The sequence below is a fragment of the Ooceraea biroi genome, chromosome 5 (assembly GCF_003672135.1).
Source record: "Ooceraea biroi isolate clonal line C1 chromosome 5, Obir_v5.4, whole genome shotgun sequence".
Taxonomy (NCBI): domain Eukaryota; kingdom Metazoa; phylum Arthropoda; class Insecta; order Hymenoptera; family Formicidae; genus Ooceraea; species Ooceraea biroi.
This window is the reverse complement of record NC_039510.1, coordinates 9,072,401-9,091,958: the sequence shown is the minus strand read 5'-3', so window position 1 is coordinate 9,091,958 and position 19,558 is coordinate 9,072,401. Positions and strand designations below refer to the sequence as shown.

Genomic DNA, 19,558 nt, shown 5'->3' with positions numbered 1-19,558 from the left:
CGTAATCCCTCGTGAGCACCGGCACTTTCCCCCTCGCGAATGACACCATGCGCACATCGACTTATCGATGACAATCTGCTTCACTGACAAAGTAGTATTAAAGAGATTGCTAATATTTTAACATTATTTGATGTTACAAGAACGGTATTATACTGCAATTATTCCAACAGTTTGCCAGCGAGACATGCTTAAATAAGTGAGTTTGATAATGATACAATTGTGTCGTATTTTATACAGACATCAATATCAAAATCTATGCTTGCAAAGAATTAAAAAGCGCGGATTATTGCGCAAATTGAGTGCAAGATATATTCCTAAATTCGTAGATGCTGGATCACGTAATTGACACGTACGTAACTATCTCTGCACGTGTCACGCACTTACGTGTGCGAACTCGTTCTTCATACGCAAGTAAGTTACGTGTCCGGATTGTAGGAAGGGGGCCGGTGGGTTGTTGCAACTTAACAAGCTTAGCTCCCTTAATCCCCTTGTAAGCCGGCAATGTCTACAAGGGGTCAGGCATTCGCATGAAATGCATCCGTTTACTGCCCAAGCTTTGTCTTCGGCTAGTATTAAAATTCGCTTCGAAAGACTCACCAGTGGAAGGCAAAAGATATCCAGGAATTACTAATGCACGAATTTTAACTCTCTTTGTAACGCGACGTTGATGTATAGATCAAGGCGGCATTGATCGCATTAAAAAGGATGACAATATCAAATCGATAATGCAAACGGAATGTAAATTTGTAAATCGATAATTAGGTTTCTAATGTAACACTGACAGCACTTACAATGGCAAGTACAGATAGATTTATACACGAGAAATATACAAATGTGAAGAAACAGAGAAAACATTCGCATGCACTCACCTCGCTGCATCCTCCCCACTGCCAATTATTCGGTTGTCGCGTTCTCACTCGATTGTCACACGAGCAATCGGTGAGTTCGCCTCTGGAACAGGCTCTCGTGACACTGTAAGCGACTCCAGCTGCTGATATGGCATGTATAAACGCGGCCTCTCGACTATCTGCAAAACACACGCATTTTTTTGTCGCGCTAAACCAACCACTCACAGTACTTGATGTACTCGATGAAGTGCGAGCAGTGTGCATCAACTCTAAGAAGTAACACGTTTGGCACGGTCGAGCCGGTGTTAAGCATCGAACTGTGAGTACTTACTGACTAACATGACGCCGCCAAACACGTTCTCGGGATTTTCCGGGCTGACGGAACAGTTCCATCTCGCTGATCTAAACTGGTGCTGACACTCCTCTATGGCGAGCCTAGCACCCGCGCTGACTGCCTGCAAGCAAGAAGGTGCAAGCTAAGAATCAAAAGAAATATGCCGTTTCCGATACTGGAACGTCTCTTCGTATCAAGCAAGCCAATATTCGCAACGCGTTTCTCTTATTCTCTTAGTATTTGTAACAATATAAAAATATCCAATAAAATGTTTTTTACATGTTTAAACAATCGTGTGACGCGAGAAATTTATTAATACTAGACAGTGTATAAACGCATAATCACTAAATATATGAAATCGGAATAAAACTTACGAATGAACACGCGTAAAAAATTGTGATAAAAAGCAAATATTATAAAGAAATGTGCAAAATTAGAATTTGCAGATTTTTCTTTTTTAAATCAAGGATATTATTTAATTCTTCTATTTATTCCACTAATTTCCATTTGAGAAACGTTTGCTGAAAATTTTACCAATCAAATCTTTTTAAATTCCTTTACACCATCACGAAATTACGTCATCAAGAAAATTTAAAAGTATCCTATTACTGAAAAATTGTCATCCAATATCTATGCGATTATCATAAAATTAATATACAAATCTTTAGCTAGCAGTTTCACCTTTCACGCAAAAACACGTATCAGCAGTACGCTTTAATAACTGCAAATAGCATACACCAGCGCGCGCACACAGCAATAATCATCGATATCGCATGACGGCGGACATTCCGTACATCGTTGGAAAGCGTTTAAGCCGTCTCTTAACGGGTTTGGTTGCTCGTTAAAAAATTAAACTCCGATATGCCGGATTGACATATGAATATTCATGCCAGGTTCTTTTGTCGGTAACTTACACTCGGAAAAGCAGGGCCGCGCTGTCGGCAACGTTCAAAGAGGTATCGAGCCTCGAGGTTCTCCCGTTTACCTAGGTACCTAGATTCCTAGGCGGCTGCTCCCTTTCCCTTGCTCCCCTCCGCTCAACCCCCAGACAAGTTTTGTACATTAAGGAAAGGTAAACGCGATTTTTCGGGGTGGATGAACCACACAACGTCCGGTTCCGTCTTGTCACAGTCAATGCCGAAGCTAAACAATGCGCGACGCTGACCGGGAAACAGATTTGTTCCGCTTAAAGAGTTTGTACCTACCTCTACATTCTGTCATTGTAAACGTAGCGGTAAATCTTTTCACTCGGATGCCGCAATATGCGTCTAATGGTGCGTCTCATCGCGCGAGCGAGAGCTGCCTACTACGCAATGGAATTATAATTAAATTTACAGTGGAACGGTTGTTCAATTACGCGGAGGAAACTATTCAACAAGTTACAGTCAAGCTTCAGATGTTATTTTATATTAGCAGAGAAAATTATTTTATATATTAGCACAGAAAATTATCGCTATCTATGCGCCGTATAGAATCTATAATTTCTTCATAACTTCACAACTTCTAGACATTTACACCACAGGATTTCTCGAGATATGCGCACTCTTAAATTACTAATCGCAAAAGTTTTCCTAGGAGCAGCGGCTCCAGAAGATTTCGGACAAACGATCGGTTGGTGAAGGCCGATACGTTCGCTCGGCACGCGGTCGTAGGTCCCGCGAATCGAATTAGCCGCGTGCCTCTCCGGGCATTAATCCGAGAGAGAGAAAGAGAATGAGGCCGCGGGACCCTCGAGCCTGCCACGAAGTAAATACCTGCAGGACGGGTGGCGAGCGGGAGCATATTGCCTGCTGCTTGGCGGTCAGGTGCGTGTTCTTACAGTTCTTTTCGGCACTCGCCGGCCCGATCACACCCGCGCCGGCAATCTGTGTCTGCGAGTCGATGCCGCTACCTTGGATTGAGCCGAATGTTAGCCTCGGCTCTAATCCCAAGTACCTGTAACCAGAACCAGTACACCTTGTAATAATAATGCCTATGGCTATAGTAATTAATCTAATTCATTCTCGCTTCATCATGTACCAGCTAAATGTGTGGACTAAATATAATAATAATATAATATATACTGATTTCTTCAAGTATTTTCAAGTTTTTCAAAGAAAACTCCATCTCAAATTCACCATTTTGCGTTACAAGACTGTTCAAACTCTGAAGATACACCGTCGCTTTTTCATAGTTCCATAGTTATTGCTCGAGGAGAAGCAGCTGAGATCAACAGCATTTAATGATCAGTCTCTGTTGAGGGAATTTACGCATCCTTTTACCGAGTACAGAGAGATGCGCAAGTGTCTTGAAAGGAGTGCATGTATCTTCCCGCGAGCAAACATCGCGAACGCCTTAACTACCGACTCTGATTTTGACGCTTGAAGCCGACCATTGCATCCAAGGTAAATCGGTGCTGTCCGTTATTGAGAGAACTCGGTGGCCGACATGCCATGGATCATCTTACGGGGCACGATAAAATATCTTATGACGATACACACGGCTGAAATCGCGCGCGCGAGCTACCGACACTACTCTCGCCGTGACGAACCACCTATAATTAGAGCAGGTATTCGGGTGAAAATTATAGAGAGGGAGAGGACGAAGGCTCGAGAGAGGATGAGACGGAGGGTGAAACGCGCGGGCGGGAAGAGGTAGGCAACACAGGATACGGGGAGGACGAGAGAGAAGCCGTAGCCTCGTCGTCGCGAACGAAGTCAGGAGGAAAGCCAAGCAAGTGAGTTGGGCTCTTCAACTAAACTCTCTAAAACTATCGACTCTCTGGAAGCACTCTAATCTGCTTCAGAGCCTCGGCATTTTTTTCTTCAATGATTAATCCGACGATAGAAATCAAGATAATCTAATCCAAATCTTTTCCTGGTCTGCAAATATTAAAAATATCATGTAAAAAGTAATAAGTGAAAGATGTGAATGGTTAAGCACAGGGCTTAACACAGATAACAGGACTGTATATTTTTAAATTTAAGTCTATCTCAGCCGAACTTTTTTCAAGACACTTTCATTTTGTAACGTTGAATTATACATCAAATACCACACACACACACACAAATGTTAATTGAGCATCTGTATAGCATTTAACGACTTGATTCTTCGATTTCTTAGGTCTAGCCACAAAATCGAACTTAAACCGAGCTTAACTGAACGACTGTTACATTTAACGCTATAGTTAAACTTGTATTGCGGTCCACATCGTGTTTTTAACTGTAGTTTAGCTATAATCTGTACGAAGAAACTGTCAAAGATTTCTATTTTTTTTTTTAAACATTGAATGTGATTAGTTGCTAACGTTGTTAATAAATGAAGACATTGCTAGACAACTTTTGACGCTGAAATCGGTGACGCTACAGTATTAAACTTCATTTATATTCATTAAACGTCCAAAATTTGGCGTTTAACTTTAACCACGAAAATCGATGTTAACTGTAGTTTATATAAACAGTTGTGAAACGCGACATTTCTTTAAAACTAAAACTAGGTTTAATAACTTAAACTACGTTTAAAGTTGTGGAACTGGGCCTTAATGCGTGACAGTTAATCCGAACTCGAGTTTGCTGATAATCGTGCTGGTACTTAACGGCAATGTCGTTAAATGTAAATTGGCCAGACAACTGCCCTGGTTCCTTGCCACGATACCCTTAAATACCGGGCAATCTCGTTCTCCTAAAAGCCTCGAACGCGTCAGCTACGCGTTGTTTTCAATTCTTTTGGCTCGAGGGGTTCGATTAGTAGCACCGTCCGGACACGGGTAATGCTCGTTTACACGGTAAATCTTAATGAGAATCGAGGGTGTGGCTTTAGGGCTCGGAAGCGCTTTTGGTTGCCCTTAGGGTACCAACAGGAAGGAGGTGGTGGTCATGGTATATCGATGAGAGAGCGAGGGTCGTTCGAAAAATGGTTAAAGCGCACCCGTTATTTGGAATGGTAATTAACGTTACCGATACTCGTACTGAAAATGTACACGCATTTAATCAATAGGATCCCGTGCAATATATCTGTTTTAATGCTTCGAGGCACGATGGTAGGATAAAAAAGCGTATCATCTTTTTAACCATTTAAAATGTTTTTCGCGTGAAACTTTCTGTAAAATGTCCAAATTCTCTAATCTGTTTTATGTAATACCGAGAAAAAGACCAGATTTATAGTTTTTTACTACAACTGGCTTTTGAATGAATGACAGTCAAGTATTAGTCCCTAAAATAAGGACTTTGCACTTTGCAGATTCACGCAAGTAGTATTATTTCCGGCAGGAATAAGGGTTTCGAAAAGATCGCAGATCACGTTGTAATCACTTTATCCGCCAACCGGTTACTTTCGTTTTCATCGGCCGTTTTCTAAAGCGGTCGTAAAGCCGATGATAGTTTGTCGAGAGCACAGCTCTCGTAGAGACTAGCGCGACGGTGCGTGTAACGTTTATTATTTATTTGCGGCCGAGAATACAGACGGTGCCGGCATCAGCAGTCAGCAAGACTCGTCAAGGCTCCGTCGGAGTCGACTAGCTATTTCAGGTTTGTTTGGGTACGGTTTACGGCCCTTCCGAGAGCGCGTTTTACGAATACTCCAACGGGGAGATCCTACCCCACCTTCTTTTCGTTTCAGTGTTATCTTGTGTACTCGGAAATGTCGTGGCTCTCCTCGTACCCGGGATTACCTCCGCGCGAGATCGAAACATTCCTAACAGACGCGTTCGATCTTCATGACGAGTCAGAGGCAACCCGGGCAACTCGCGCACGTTCCTGCGGCCGCATCGCGAGAAACGCTGTTTACGATAAGGATGAGCCCTCGTCAAACAACCGATTTTCCCCGCTAACACCCGGCAGCGATCGAAACAGTCGTCGGATATTGCGGTAAAGCGAAACGTACGTCATTTCGTACGTGTTTCTCAGGAAGAGAGGCGCTTGGTGTCCGATATCCTTGCCAGAAGAAAATCTCCTGGTATCATTGTTTCGATGTCTTAATACGATCGTCGATCATCGATGATGCTTAACTACAAATAAAAAGGAAATCTGAAAATAAGGATACTCTGTATGGACGTTATCATAGATGTTACATTTACATTTTACAGATAATTTCCTTCAAGCAGCTGACAGTTTTAAGCTCGAGTGTTACTGATAGTGTATTATATCGACGTATGATTTACTAGCGTCAGTTTTAACTCGTTGCTGCTTTAGTTGAAACACTTTAGGGTTTATCTCCGATTTTGCCTTGAGTGTTTTAAAATTGTCTTGCTCTAATAGCCATCCCCAGCACAGTTCTTGGAAATGACATTTCGAAACATTTTAAAACTCCATGCAGGTAAGCGGTAGTAAAAGCAATATCGTAAGCGGAAGTGATCGATTGTTCGGTTTTGCGCTGAACACTCTCACAATCGATATCGGCCGATCGGCTAAAGCGGTCAAGGACATGGAACATAACAGCCGGGGAACGAACGTTGGGAAAACCTATCATTTTCTGCGTGCGACTGCTGTCTTTAAAAAAAAATATTAATATACATTATTCAATAACAATACAACGTTTATATTATAATTTTTACGTTCAGAATTTCTATAATCCTTCCATAATCCTTGAAGTTGTATATTTTTCACAATCTTTTAAAACTGTAAAAATTCTTTTCGATTTAACAAAATTGTATTTTGGTAGATATTGTTTTAGTTGAACTGGTATTCGTGCTAAAATAAATACAGAAAATGCAGCGTGGAATGGAATAAATTCGTCGAGGAAAGAAGCGTGCGTACAAAAAGAATGGGGGTGACAGGGGCAGTAAAAGGGCAACTGGGAATAGAATAATTGCACAAAGCACCGATATGAAAGAATGAAATCCATATTCAGATTTGCTTGATGTATCCGGGGTACACCGCGGCGGAGAACCGTCAAGCGGTCCTCCTGTCCTATTCATGTTCAGGAAAGGAAGGAGTGCTCCGGGATGGGAGGATGATGAAGGGGAGAAGAGGCGATCTCGTGGTTCAACGACGACAGCGAAACAACTACGATTATTATATTATTACTCGAAAGCGGTGTATATCGCGTTGCCGTCATAAGCACGTCAGGGCCGCGCCTTTGTTCGTGTGACAGTGATAGGGCCCATTTATGTCAAGAACACTCACTCACAGCCGCCAATATAATGGCCGGATAAATCCTACGAAAGCCTACAATACGTCGTAGGTACCGTCTCGTCGGTATTAACCCCTCCGAGGAACGATGCAGAAGGGGTGAGATACGCACCGGGGCGAACGCACGTTGAAGCGCGCACCGTCGGAGCGACCACCGACACACGGCCCGAAACTTTGCCTCATTCTAATTAGTATCGATTACCGAAAGGAGAGTCTCCCTGCTCTCCCGCACGTATGTATGTATTCCTCGATCTTGCCCTCGCTGCGTAAACCAGTGAGGGGAAAACAGCGGCATACGCACATGCCCGCTCGGGGATATTTGCTGGCGGTAATTTTTCGACCGCATCAACGGATTGACTTGACCTACGCATATCGTTGGGAAACTGCAGTACAGTCTGCATCCTCATGAGGGGACGCGTGGGGCAATGGGGAGCGCCAGAAGGAAATTATGAATCCCCGGGCGTAATATTAGAAGAGCGCTAATTAGGGTGATTCAAGTCCGATTTGGAGATTAACTTGCACTTTGATGAAAATGTACTTCCACGCAATAGAATCGAAAATCCTCATAATCAATTGACACTCTAATCACCCAAGATCACTTTAAATCAATCAGCGCGGCGTAAACTGTACGGCAATGCGCAACATTCATCCTGTAAGTGCTCATTATTTATCCGCTTTGCTTTTGTGTCTTGAATCGCGTAAACAAATATGCGAGCGTGCATGCAGTGTGTCAGTAAGAAATTGCTTCCGCCAGGCAAAGTGCCTCGAAGTTCGTGACAAGGAAACGTTGGCAACGATCCCTATTCTTGATGAGCTACGGACATGTTGTGTGGAGAAGCTTAAAATATGAGCTGTATATTTTTTCATGTGTTCCTTATCGCAAGTTTAAGCTGTCAAGATTAGTCCTCGGCACTAACTTGACATATCTGATTCTAGTTTATAATACATCGTTAATTTCCTGTATGAGTAAAATATATTATAAGAAAATATATTCCGAAATTATTATTGAAAATTAGAATTTTCAATTTTATATAGGAAAATTTCGAGGCATTACATAAAATTAGCTCGACAGACTTGACCTTTTCAGAAAATCTGACAGTACAGGAATAATAAAAAGCAGCATCTAGGCTGCACTGGAAATAAAACATGTTTTACATCACCTGCTACGTCTATTGAAAAATCCGTCAGACGTCGTCACCGATAAATATCGTTCCGATAAATCTTTCTTGCGCGCGGTACATCAATCTGGCTTACGTTCTCCGACCCAATACGAATATCCTCATAGCCGTAGTGCGAAAACAGCCCTTCCCCGTGTTAGTGCAGGCTTTCGTTGCGCCGGGTTAAGGGTCGTTCACGCGTGAAACAAGGAGCCAGCGAGTGCCCTGGCAGGATCTTAACGCTCGGTTAGACAAATGTTGTTGGATACCACGATGGTTGCATTAGCATATTGCGCTGCTCCGTGCGATTTGCATTTCACGATGTAGAGTAGAAGTGGTCGCGTTTTCCAGCTATAGTCAAAAGTAAATAGGATATGTTACGTGACGCGTAACAGTTATATGACCAATCGTTCAACTTATCATACAAAATCGCATTTATTTCGGCTGGAAAAAAAGACAATTATAGAATAAAATTTTTCAACAACTCATCTCTATTGATTCGGAAAACGATTTAAAGATAATGTAACATTTAGATTATAAAATATAGTATCGTTTTTCTATCTAGCAGTTTGCGCTACCAAATGCTTCATAAAATTGTATTCAAACTTTTATGAGGGAAGCGAGCAATGTTAAGTGAGTAATTACACTGGAAAATCAGAAACGCATAAGTATGCGTGATGAGGAGCCGTGCACGCTTGATCTGCAGTGCATGATAGATGCTGCAGGCCACTGAAAATAAATCAAAATATCCTCGTAAAGCGCTTTACATGGAGGCCTTCATTCTAAAGCAAAGAGGAAGAAAATGTCGGCAATCCTCCATAAATATCCCACCTCTGTACCTCTTTCTAAGCTATGTCTGAAAATAGTCGCAAGTACCCGAGCGTGTCTCCATAAACATCTGTGTAAGTATCAATTTAGCGAGCTCCATAACACACAATAACACATTAATCACATTAATTAAAGTCTTAATTAAAATCATATCTTTTTATCTTGCTATTATAAATATAATTTCTTTACCTGGTTTCTTCATCAGCACTAATTATGTATTGCATTGTGCAATAAATAATTTCGAATTACGCGTAACTTTATGGTAACATAGTCTTCTAAAGTTTATGATAATCTTTCAAGAACTTTCCCTTTCAGCATCGATTCGAGGTTGTGCACACTTCACTTGTCAAACACATAGAAGTTCTCTAATGACGGTCGACTTCATCGCCTCCCAAAGTCTTGATTTCTTCTTCCAGAAACCTCAATTTCACATTTTGTCCCGAACGACTACAAACGACGAAAGCATTTCCGTCCGCAGGTATAATTTTGCCATTCTTCGCGCGTTTGCTGGCTATTTCTGACGCACGCGACGACGACGACGTTGGCACGTCAGTCGTTTTCCAGTTGCGTCAGAAGCGATCATAGATCCGGCACGTATGTACTCCTCCGGTACTCGCGCGAATCATCGTATGGACGTCGATGAGACATCGAGGGCGCGATTCATCGCGTGCGTTCGCACCACGAGGAAAGAGTCGTCGTCTTGTTGGTGGTCGTTAATTCTTGTCGCGCGCGTCCTGCCGCTTTGATCACGCGAGTATGCTAATTGTTGCTCGCCGCCTACTCGCCGCGGACGAGGAAGATGAAAGAACCAAAGCAAGAGGAGCTGAAGAAAAATTAGCGTAATGAAGTGAAGAAGAAAAACGAAAGATAGAGAGAAGCCAAAAACGGAAAGGATGATTTAATCGTATTAAAAAAAAATATAAATTAATTCATCTCCTGATGTCACATTAGATAAATAACAAGAATTAATTAATATTCAACATATACGCGAATCAAATACTGAAATTCGACTTTGGAATTTAAGTCTTGGAAGCATAAAGTCTTCTTGATTTACTCCTCTTTAAATAAACAATAAGATTTCATTATTCGAACGCAGTCTTAGTTTCTAAAATATTTTAATACGTTTCTCCTTCACAACTTGTAAATTATTCTTGACTGCCGTATAATTTTACATGCGCAGTGCATGCATGCATGTTATTATCATTCAGATATGTACCATTAGATAATAAAAAAAGTATCGCATGTAGGTACATAGTTGTTTCACTGTAACTGAAATATTCTCATATCGAGAGTGATCGCTCTGTTGAAACGAGAAGTGAAAGATCGAGTGGAGTAAGATGGCTTTGGCACTCTCGACCGCCGCCTGTATATATGACTCCGACGTGAGACACAACTTACAGGCGGCCGAGACACAGTATTTATTTTGTCCCGCGTGTCGCCGTATGTGAAACCACCATTCATGCCTCTCCGCTCTCTTTGCTCGCGGTATATGCGTGTGTATACCTTTGCTAAGAAGACAATTATCTCGCAAGCAAGCTTGCCTGTGGCGGCGCGCTTTGTGCCGCGGTGTTCTCTCATCGCGTTCCTCAAATCTTCGAGACCATTTTGTCGGTATGGATCCATTATTGGCTTGCGAGATCGCATGCACGATAAACTGGAACCGAATTTAAAAGCAACCGTTTTAGCAAAAGTTTCTTATCACGTATTATCATAAAATTATAAGCAAACGTATCACTAAGAAGATATAATTGTATTCGAATCACTTGGTCATTTAAATTCCAACATTGGTATGCTTTAATAAGCATTTATTATAAGACGAAGAGAGATCTTTGGCTTAAAAGAAAATATTTTTTATACTACTTTACAGATGTTCTATATCTTTTTCTATAAATGCCCTAACATTAAAATTTTGAGTTTTGATGTAAACGAGGTTGAAGATAGCAATAGAAAGATTTATCAACGAGTTTTACATCATATGTGTGCGTGTGTGTGTGAGAGAGATAGAAATTATTAAATTATTTAAAGACATTCGCGGTAATTGCAACACATTTGCGAACACGGAACCATGTCATACTTTCGATGTGCAGTTTTTTATTTGCCGGCCGGGAGGGATCAAAGCGATGTATGCTGAGAATAATCGTTGACGACCGGGAAGATAACTTTTGCGCGTACAGCCGCGCCCGATAAATCTCAGGCGTGTTACTCGAATAAAATGTACACGTAAAATAGAATAATATAATATCGTAAATCGCGTACACGTGTGTCGCGATTAGAGTTCAAAGGGACCTAGAACGGCGTGGACTTCAAGATTGAACGCGTCTACGAATAACGCCTGAAGTCACGCGTACAATTTATCATACATTCACCCGGAAGACAGAGTACAAGCTGTGCAACGAGATCGCATTAAAGAGCGATACGTGTGCCAATATCATTTGCAAGGTCTTTCAAAACTCGGATGGTCTACCAAATATACTAATAAAAAAAGGGACAGAAAGAAGTAGCAAATGGAGCGAGCGGACCAGAGATCTAACCGGGAAATCTGGAGCTAAGAAGCAGAGAGAATGACAGAAGAGGAGATGAGAGAAGAGGAGAGTGCCGGCGAGTGGGCAACGTGTGTGTGCGCGCGCGAATGAAAGAACGGAAGAAGAAAGTGGAAGAGAGACGGAGAGACCTTCAGCTGAGACGTAAACATAGGTACACGGACCATTGAGCCCTCCCCGAGCTGGTACAACATGAGAAAGTCTGATTAGCTTTTTCGTTTCTTATTGGAAAACTTTCATTGCGGCTACGTCGTCGCGTCGCGGAGGGGCGGAGGAGAGCGGGCACTGGGAGAAATTCCATCTCAACGGAAGCGGCTCAATTTAGCAGAAAATTCTTTATGCTTTCTCCCAATTACCCCGGTGTTTACCCTCTAAACCGGCCCCCTTCTCCCGCTCCAGACCGCGCCGCGCCGTGCCGGCATTCGCCCCTTCCTTACGTATGGATTTTCCGCTTATTAAGCCATTGTCTCGCGTGCTCCCTGACCCGAGAATCTGGCCAATCTGAGCCGACGGAGTCGAAAGATCGCGACAAACGTGGGTCTCCCCATGGTCTCGCGACAAGCTAAAACATTGCGATCGCGTTTACAAAGTGGTAATAAAGAAAAATTGGAGTTGAGTAGCTTCATGAATTAATCATCAATACACTTGTACTCTCTACTCACAAGATATCGTTAGAAAAGTTGTGAATAAAGGAATCAAAATATAATACATAAAATCAAAATATTAGGCCACTCTAATCTTGGATTATCAATTAATAAACAAGGAAAAAAAGAGAAGAGATTGCGAAGCGTCACGCACCAAGATGGTCTTCTCTCTCGTTTCAGATAGAATCATCAAGGTGCACTTGAACGTGGAAGATCAAAGGCTTGATAACCTGCTCCTTGAGGTTCTCGTTCAGGAGAAATCTACTTCGCACCTCTCGCTGGATCCACGGCTGGCGAGTATGCTGGATCCGACGACTCCGTACCGCTCGGTGCGACATCGTTTGCGTGGAACGCGCGCGGGAAGGATACGTTCTCGAAATAAAAATCCGTTAGAAACGCGCGCGCGTCTAAACGAAACGCTCCCTCGTCTTCGGCCGCGTCTTCAACTTCAAAGACGAAGTTTTTCGGAAGCGCGCCGTGCGTTGCCTTTGACGGTCAGTTCGGAAGAAGTGGGGGCGAAGCGCGCGTGAAACGGATGCAACCGGATGTATATCGCGTGCACTTTTTTTGAGGAAGAGTACTGCTGGCGCCAAGTTCATTCATCCTCATTCGTCCATCTCTCAAGCTAGCGCGTGATTTGTAGATTTATTGGACATTCGGAAAAATTCGTCAGTGTAACGACCCAGACACAATGAGAGGACTAAGGAACACGGAATAGAAACATAAGGAATAAAAAAATAGGGAATTAAAATTCGATCAATGAAAAGCCGTGCATGCGTTCATCAGTTCACGCGTGCATGGCTTCTCATAGGTCTAGATCTAGACTATTCACAAATATATGAATTACGAATCGCGAGTTACGCATCGCGCATAGCTTCACACGACACGAGTTATTTATGACCTAAAAAGATGTATTATAAAAATTTATTATTATTCATTTCGTGCTAAAGGGCTAACTTGCATCACATCGCGACAATTAAATTACGTCGCGCTACTTTATGTGGAAATTTTTTGAACGTCACTGTTCATGTTTCACGCAGCGATAATTAGATGTGCGTGATGGAAGAGCGGCTTAATTTTTTGTAAGGAAAAGAACGCGTGCAAAATCGCGGCGTGTGCGCTATACTGTTTCGTGTACGCAGCGATAAAAGTATTTTTATATCGTAATTTGTGATCGTAGCAAACGGCCTACTTTGTAAATGAGTCTTTCGACGCAATCGAATCGATCTGCGTTGAACTTTCGCATATAATAAAACCGCGATGTTTTTGGCTATGTGCCATGTATAATTTACGTTCACAAACGTAATATTTTATTAGAAATAAGTATAAGAAATAAGGAAAGATATAAACAGTTTACACTTAAGTATATTTCATGAACTTTGCTTCATGTATACTCCGACAGATATGTCTATATTAAAAATGTTAGTAGGTCAATAGATAACATTTTCTTTTACATCTTTCAGGCAAGTACCATCGGTATTCCTTGAACAACGTTACGGTCCTTCACATGTCCCATTCAACGAATCGTATCGGTCGATCACTCGCGTCACGCTCGATCACTCTTGTCCGAGAGCATTACCATTGTCAATCACGCATGATTCCTAGATACGCTCAATTAAAAAAAAACCCAACCACCGAACAACTAAAATAGATTTCGAAATCTATTACTATCATTTTTATAACACTTAATGCGTTAAGAAATATAAGTTCAGTGTTATGTATGAATATTTTAGCACATAAAATATGATTCCACATCTCAGAACAAACATTTAGATTATTCAGTACCTACGCGAAAACAAAAGCAAAATGCAACATAGTTCTTCGACATCACTGTCAACGTTTTTCATTCAGGCTACTCGATATCAACGAGCCACAATACTGAGACACGACATCGAGAAACATAGAAGTAAACCGTCATCGTTAAAGCTAACAGCCATAAAAGAAAACCCGTAATTGAACGTGGCCGCACTTAATCCTGAAATGCGCGAGCTCGTGTATTAGGGATTGACAATCTTATCACTGGGTTTCGCACGCACGAGAAAATGCGTCGCACGAAACTCGGAGCACGCCTTTGGCCGTGCTTGGTTGCACAGTAAGAACAACCAACGTGTGTCGTAGGCACAGCAGTCGAGGTCACGCAGCTCTCCCCCGGTGCTGCCCGTGCTGGAGACGCCAGCATTTTATGGTGAACGCGTTTTATTGCTCACGGCTGCTGCCGCGGCCGAGTAGTCGGCGACGTTCAAAGGCCGAGGCGGAACAGTAAAGGCTAGTTTAACGGTGCTAACAGCGACCACAACACGAAATGTATTACTGTACCACCGGCGCGATCTGCTGCACCCTTTGCCTTACCCGTTCACGCCCTGCCCGCTCCCTCCCCCCTTCCCGGGCCCCTCATTCACGCCCTCGCCGGGCGACGGGTCCCACCTGACATCCCTGTCGATAGCGCGATAATTTACAACCATGCGTGAGTTTAATTAAATTTGCCAGCCGAGAAGATCGCCGCTGGTCGCAAGTGACTGGCATCATGCGCGTTTCGGGAGGAAACCACCGCGACGCTGAAGGAGCCGCATGTTATCTTCTCGAAAGACGTACGCTCGGATAATTCCAGCACAAAGAAGATCAACGAAACGTCAGAGAGACGCAGTTTCACCGACGAATAGCTTCTTCGTCTCGCAGAGCTTCTTTTGCTTCCTGCAACGATACGAGTATGTTAGAAAGAGTAATTTTGATTGCTCAGTTTATTGTAGAGAACAAAATGGACTGGAGATTTATCGAGAAGAACGTGGCAGAAATAACGGCTTTGGGAATGACGTGAAAATGCAGTTCTCGACAACGTCCGTGCAGGATCTGAAGCTTATAAATAAGCACTGTTTACATGCACGCAAGCGGTCGGCTGTCGGAGATTAAAATTGATTTCGTGTTCATAAGATATCGCGGATACGATCCCTTTCTCATCGGAACACGGACCCCGCTTCAGGAGGAGAGCGCATCCATTGCATCTCGTTGCAGAGTTGTTCAGCTACTTGAAGAAGATATTCAAGGAAGTAGAGAAGAAATGCAAGTATAGAGACACGAAATTACGACTGCATACGACAAATACTCTTGAGAGTTTCACTAAAAGTGTTGGAGGCAGCGGAAGATATCCGAGATAAATGGACGAGCGGGATTCCTGGAAGTCGTAAAACCTTTATCTGAATTTTCCTCGCGCCAAGTTTTTACGTAATAACACGATAATAACGTACTTCATCCCTTCGATTTGATGATATCGTCGCTGGAAATTTTTCAGGTTGCAGCGTATCATTTAGCGGATTCTGCTAACTGATGTAATTGTAAACAAAAACGAGAGATCACAGAGAGATAAATCAGACAACTAAATATCATCTCGTATACTCGTGTCAGATTGGTCTTCATTATACCTCCGCGCTGTTAATGATGTTTTTTTTTACTACGTTACATATGTAGGTATACATCGTTTCTACAAGCGGCTTCTTAAATTTTCATCCTGTTTAAATGTCCTGCGCGGTAAAGCGCATTCAACGGTCGATTTCCTGACGGACAAGTATATAACTTCATGGCCTGGTGCGGTTTCGTCGGCGAACGGCTTTCCCACAAAATTGTGAACGTCGATATATAGGAAGATCGGGAGTTTTTTGGCAGGATGAATCGATTGATCCGGACGCTCACTTTCATTCTTCCGCCTCTCTTTTAGCGGTGTCCGTTGTTTTGCCGTCCTCCTGCCGCCAACCACGCTCTCTCGCTCCAAGTTTAATTCCGGTAGCCCGGCATCTCCGATAGATGGAATCATTTCTTTCCTTCTGGCACCGCTGGCGGACCGAGACCGCTGCGGGAGCGAGCGAGCGAGCGAGAGCACGCTAAGCTGGAAGAAGCCAATCTCAGAAATGAATATGACTGCTGCAAAATTCACAGAACAATCCGGGTGATGCTGAATGCGGCTTGTTTGTCTGTTTGTTTACACGTCTAGTTCCGGTCTCATTTATATGCACGCGCATCACCGTCGAGAGCTACCCGTGGCCGTGCACTCGCTCGTGCACGCGCAAAATCAACCGGAGCATTTGCCGAGTTCTCGCTCTTTTTTGGCGAAGAGAAGCTTTTGCGCATTCGCACATGATTCTTTCTGGCGAAAGTAATAAAGCGTCAGGGATCCGGAATGCGTTTCAGTCAACATTGGGACCTGAACATGCTGGATGAAGGGAGTAGTGTAAGAGATCGCAGGATGGAGAACACATTACGTTATATTACGCTCCTTTTACTTGTACTGTCTTCCTTCACAGCAAAGGTATTTTCTGTCGAATCGAATTGAGCAGTATCTAAAGAGCCTTTATCTTTTTTAAGAATTGATAACTTTCCATCCTACGTGCGAAAGCAAGCAAAATATGACGTATCGGAGAATAGTAGAGCAAAAGAGATTTAAAACTGAAATTTTGTATGGAAATGTTAGGTGGAAATTTCATGAATATCTGAATTATTTGGGTACCGCGAACCGCGAATGTGGTATCAACGGCAACGATACTCGAGAACTGACAGCACTCCGACAAATTCGGTCTGAATTGAAAGAGCCGCCGTGATACCGGAATACTGATGCTACTAGACGACGAGGAAGATAAAAGCTATATGAAATCGGGAAGCCAAGAGGTAGCTGAACGAAGCAGAAAGAGAATCTCTTCTGCTGCGGAGGATCTATCTGCGCGAACGAGTACCGGAAGTATCTCCAAGAGGTCGTAAGACAACACGCAGAAGGAGAAACGAAATTTTGAGCCGGTCGAATGACGCATAACGAAAAAAGGCGATACAGGCATTGACGGATACAACGAGAGCCGGACGCCCATTGGTCGGTCGGGCTGAAAAAGGGTTGGATTTTCGAGAGAATTCGCAGTGTAAAGGGTGGAGCGCTCGAGAACGCTCGAGCATCGATGTAGCGTGCATGTTACGCAAGAGAGAGAGAGAGAGAGAAGACGAAAGAGCTTGAGAAGGGAGCAAGGGACGATCCCGGAAAAGAAGCAGAAAGAGAAAGAGGGAGAGAGAGAGAGAGCGAGAGGAAGGAAAAGAGAAAAAGCAAGAAGAATAAAAAAAAGGAAGAGAGTACACGCGTGTGCACGCTCAGCTTTCTCCGCTCGAGTATACTTGAGCTACGAAACCAGCCTCGAGCTTGTTTCCCACAAGTTTTCTCGAAAGCTTGTTAGCGAGATTCGCCATTTTTCCCACCCCCGCGCTGCTAGCTACTACTGCCGCTCTTCTCTCTCTTCTACATCCTGCGTGTGCCTCCCGCCCTCTTATACGCCCCCTCCATCGTGGTGCCCCTTTTCCACGAGAAACTCGCTCCTGACAAAAGATCGACCGGGAAGATCGGGCCACTAGCAAATCGAGAGTGCTCTCCATTTCGGTTCTCTTCTCTACCCGCGGCATTTCGCGCACATTACGCCCCAGTTATCGCAGTCCGTCCTTTCCCTATGATCTCCCCCTCCCATTTTTTTCATATCGGTACCACGAAAAATCGCTGACAAGCGATGACGGAAAACAAAAGAATCGCGTAGAACGCAGCGAGAAAATCAAACACAGTACATACGCATCTTTTCGTTTTTGCTTCCTTCTGCGCTTCTTTTTATTTCGTCCTTTCGTATCTCAAGGCTACGTCAAAAATTGTGACGCGGTCGCTTTAGTCAAGTCCAAGCAGTATGCAGATTTCTTTACTTATCTAAAAGCATAAAAATAAATTTTGGAGAACTCTGTATTGACTATAAAAAAAATGTCTGCTATATTATACATGTGAATAGATGGAAATAATTGGCGAATTCCGTTAATTGCCGCGGAATATTTTTTGCAACGCTAAAATGGCTAACGCTCATCATCATTCATATAAAGATGAATACCCTCTTGCTCCACGGCAGATGCAAAAACTTTGTTCAGTAGTTGTTGCTCTCTGCGAGCGAAGTTTATGAGCTGTTACAAGAGAGTAGTCATCCGACAGATGTTTTAATATAAATTTTGTGGCCGATTAAAGTTAGCGCGCTAGTGATGAATAGCGGCGAACACGACAGGCCGCAGCGCACGCGGTAATGGAGTTTGCGCGATTGCCTCTTCGCAAGAGAGAGTTTTAATAGCTACAGGCGTTACAAGATGTTATTACCAAACGGAGAAATCTTACGATCACGCGTAGCAAATCAAATGTAATTAATTGATCTCGTATTTTGCGACTTAATCCTCCAGCAGGAACGAGTAATTAAGTAACACGTAATTATCGACCTGATTATGCATTTGATGTATCTGATGAGCAGTTGCAAGCAACGGAACCGCACGATGCGAAAGACGTGGCAGTCTTTCAACGATTGCAGATACATTCCTCATTTGTTGCTTTTGTGTTAATTATCGATCCATAGTCAGCATTCTGAAAGTTGAGTCGAAATAAGCACTCGACTCCATATGACATTTTATTTAGTTGCTGAACAGACTTCCGGAATTTGTTCTTTTCGTCGAAACCTGAAATAACAATTACTTGCAAAATAATATATAAGCTGTAGTGAGATATATTCACCTGGTAATTCGGCTCACACATACCGTACGCGCGTATAGGATCTACGAGTATGTGCGGCACTCGCAGTGGCACTGGCGCCCATCATCGACGTCATTACATCTCGGGAAAGAGGGTGTCTACTAACTTGTCCATTAATATTAAAGATCCGGGGTTGTCGGCGTAGTATTATACGATACTATGACTTTGAGAGCCCAGATAAGGCTACTTAACATTTATTATTAGCAATTACAGTTTGCGATCATATCATATGCATTACTTATTTTTAGTCTCACTTTTTTAGACAGTTTTATAATTTAGCGTTTTCTTGCGTACGGATGAGACGTTTCAATACTGCAAAAAGTTTGAATATGATATAGTTGATTACTTTATCACTTAATTGTCAATTACATTAATAGAATTAATGTTATTATTATTCAGGAATAAGTAATACTCCCATAAATATTATATAATAAATAATATCCCATAATTGTTTTCCTATTTTTGACAAAAATTGATCTGTCATGTGAAATGGACAAGCGTCGATTAAAAGTAGTCGAGATAGTTTTTGGGA

The 19,558-nt window shown here is 42.7% G+C and overlaps 1 protein-coding gene across 2 annotated transcripts in view; it reads right to left on the bottom strand.

Annotated features, from left to right (window-relative positions):
* LOC105286998 (protein Wnt-1) overlaps positions 1 to 19,558 on the bottom strand; it is a 33,638-nt gene that overhangs the window by 4,788 nt on the left and 9,292 nt on the right. For both annotated transcript variants that reach the window (XM_011352358.2, XM_011352359.2), the window contains exons 2-4: positions 2,937 to 3,117; positions 1,180 to 1,303; positions 870 to 1,027 (exon numbers count right to left, since the gene is read on the bottom strand). In XM_011352358.2, coding sequence (XP_011350660.1) covers positions 870 to 1,027; positions 1,180 to 1,303; positions 2,937 to 3,117 — 463 coding nt within the window. The remainder of the gene's footprint in view (positions 1 to 869; positions 1,028 to 1,179; positions 1,304 to 2,936; positions 3,118 to 19,558) is intronic.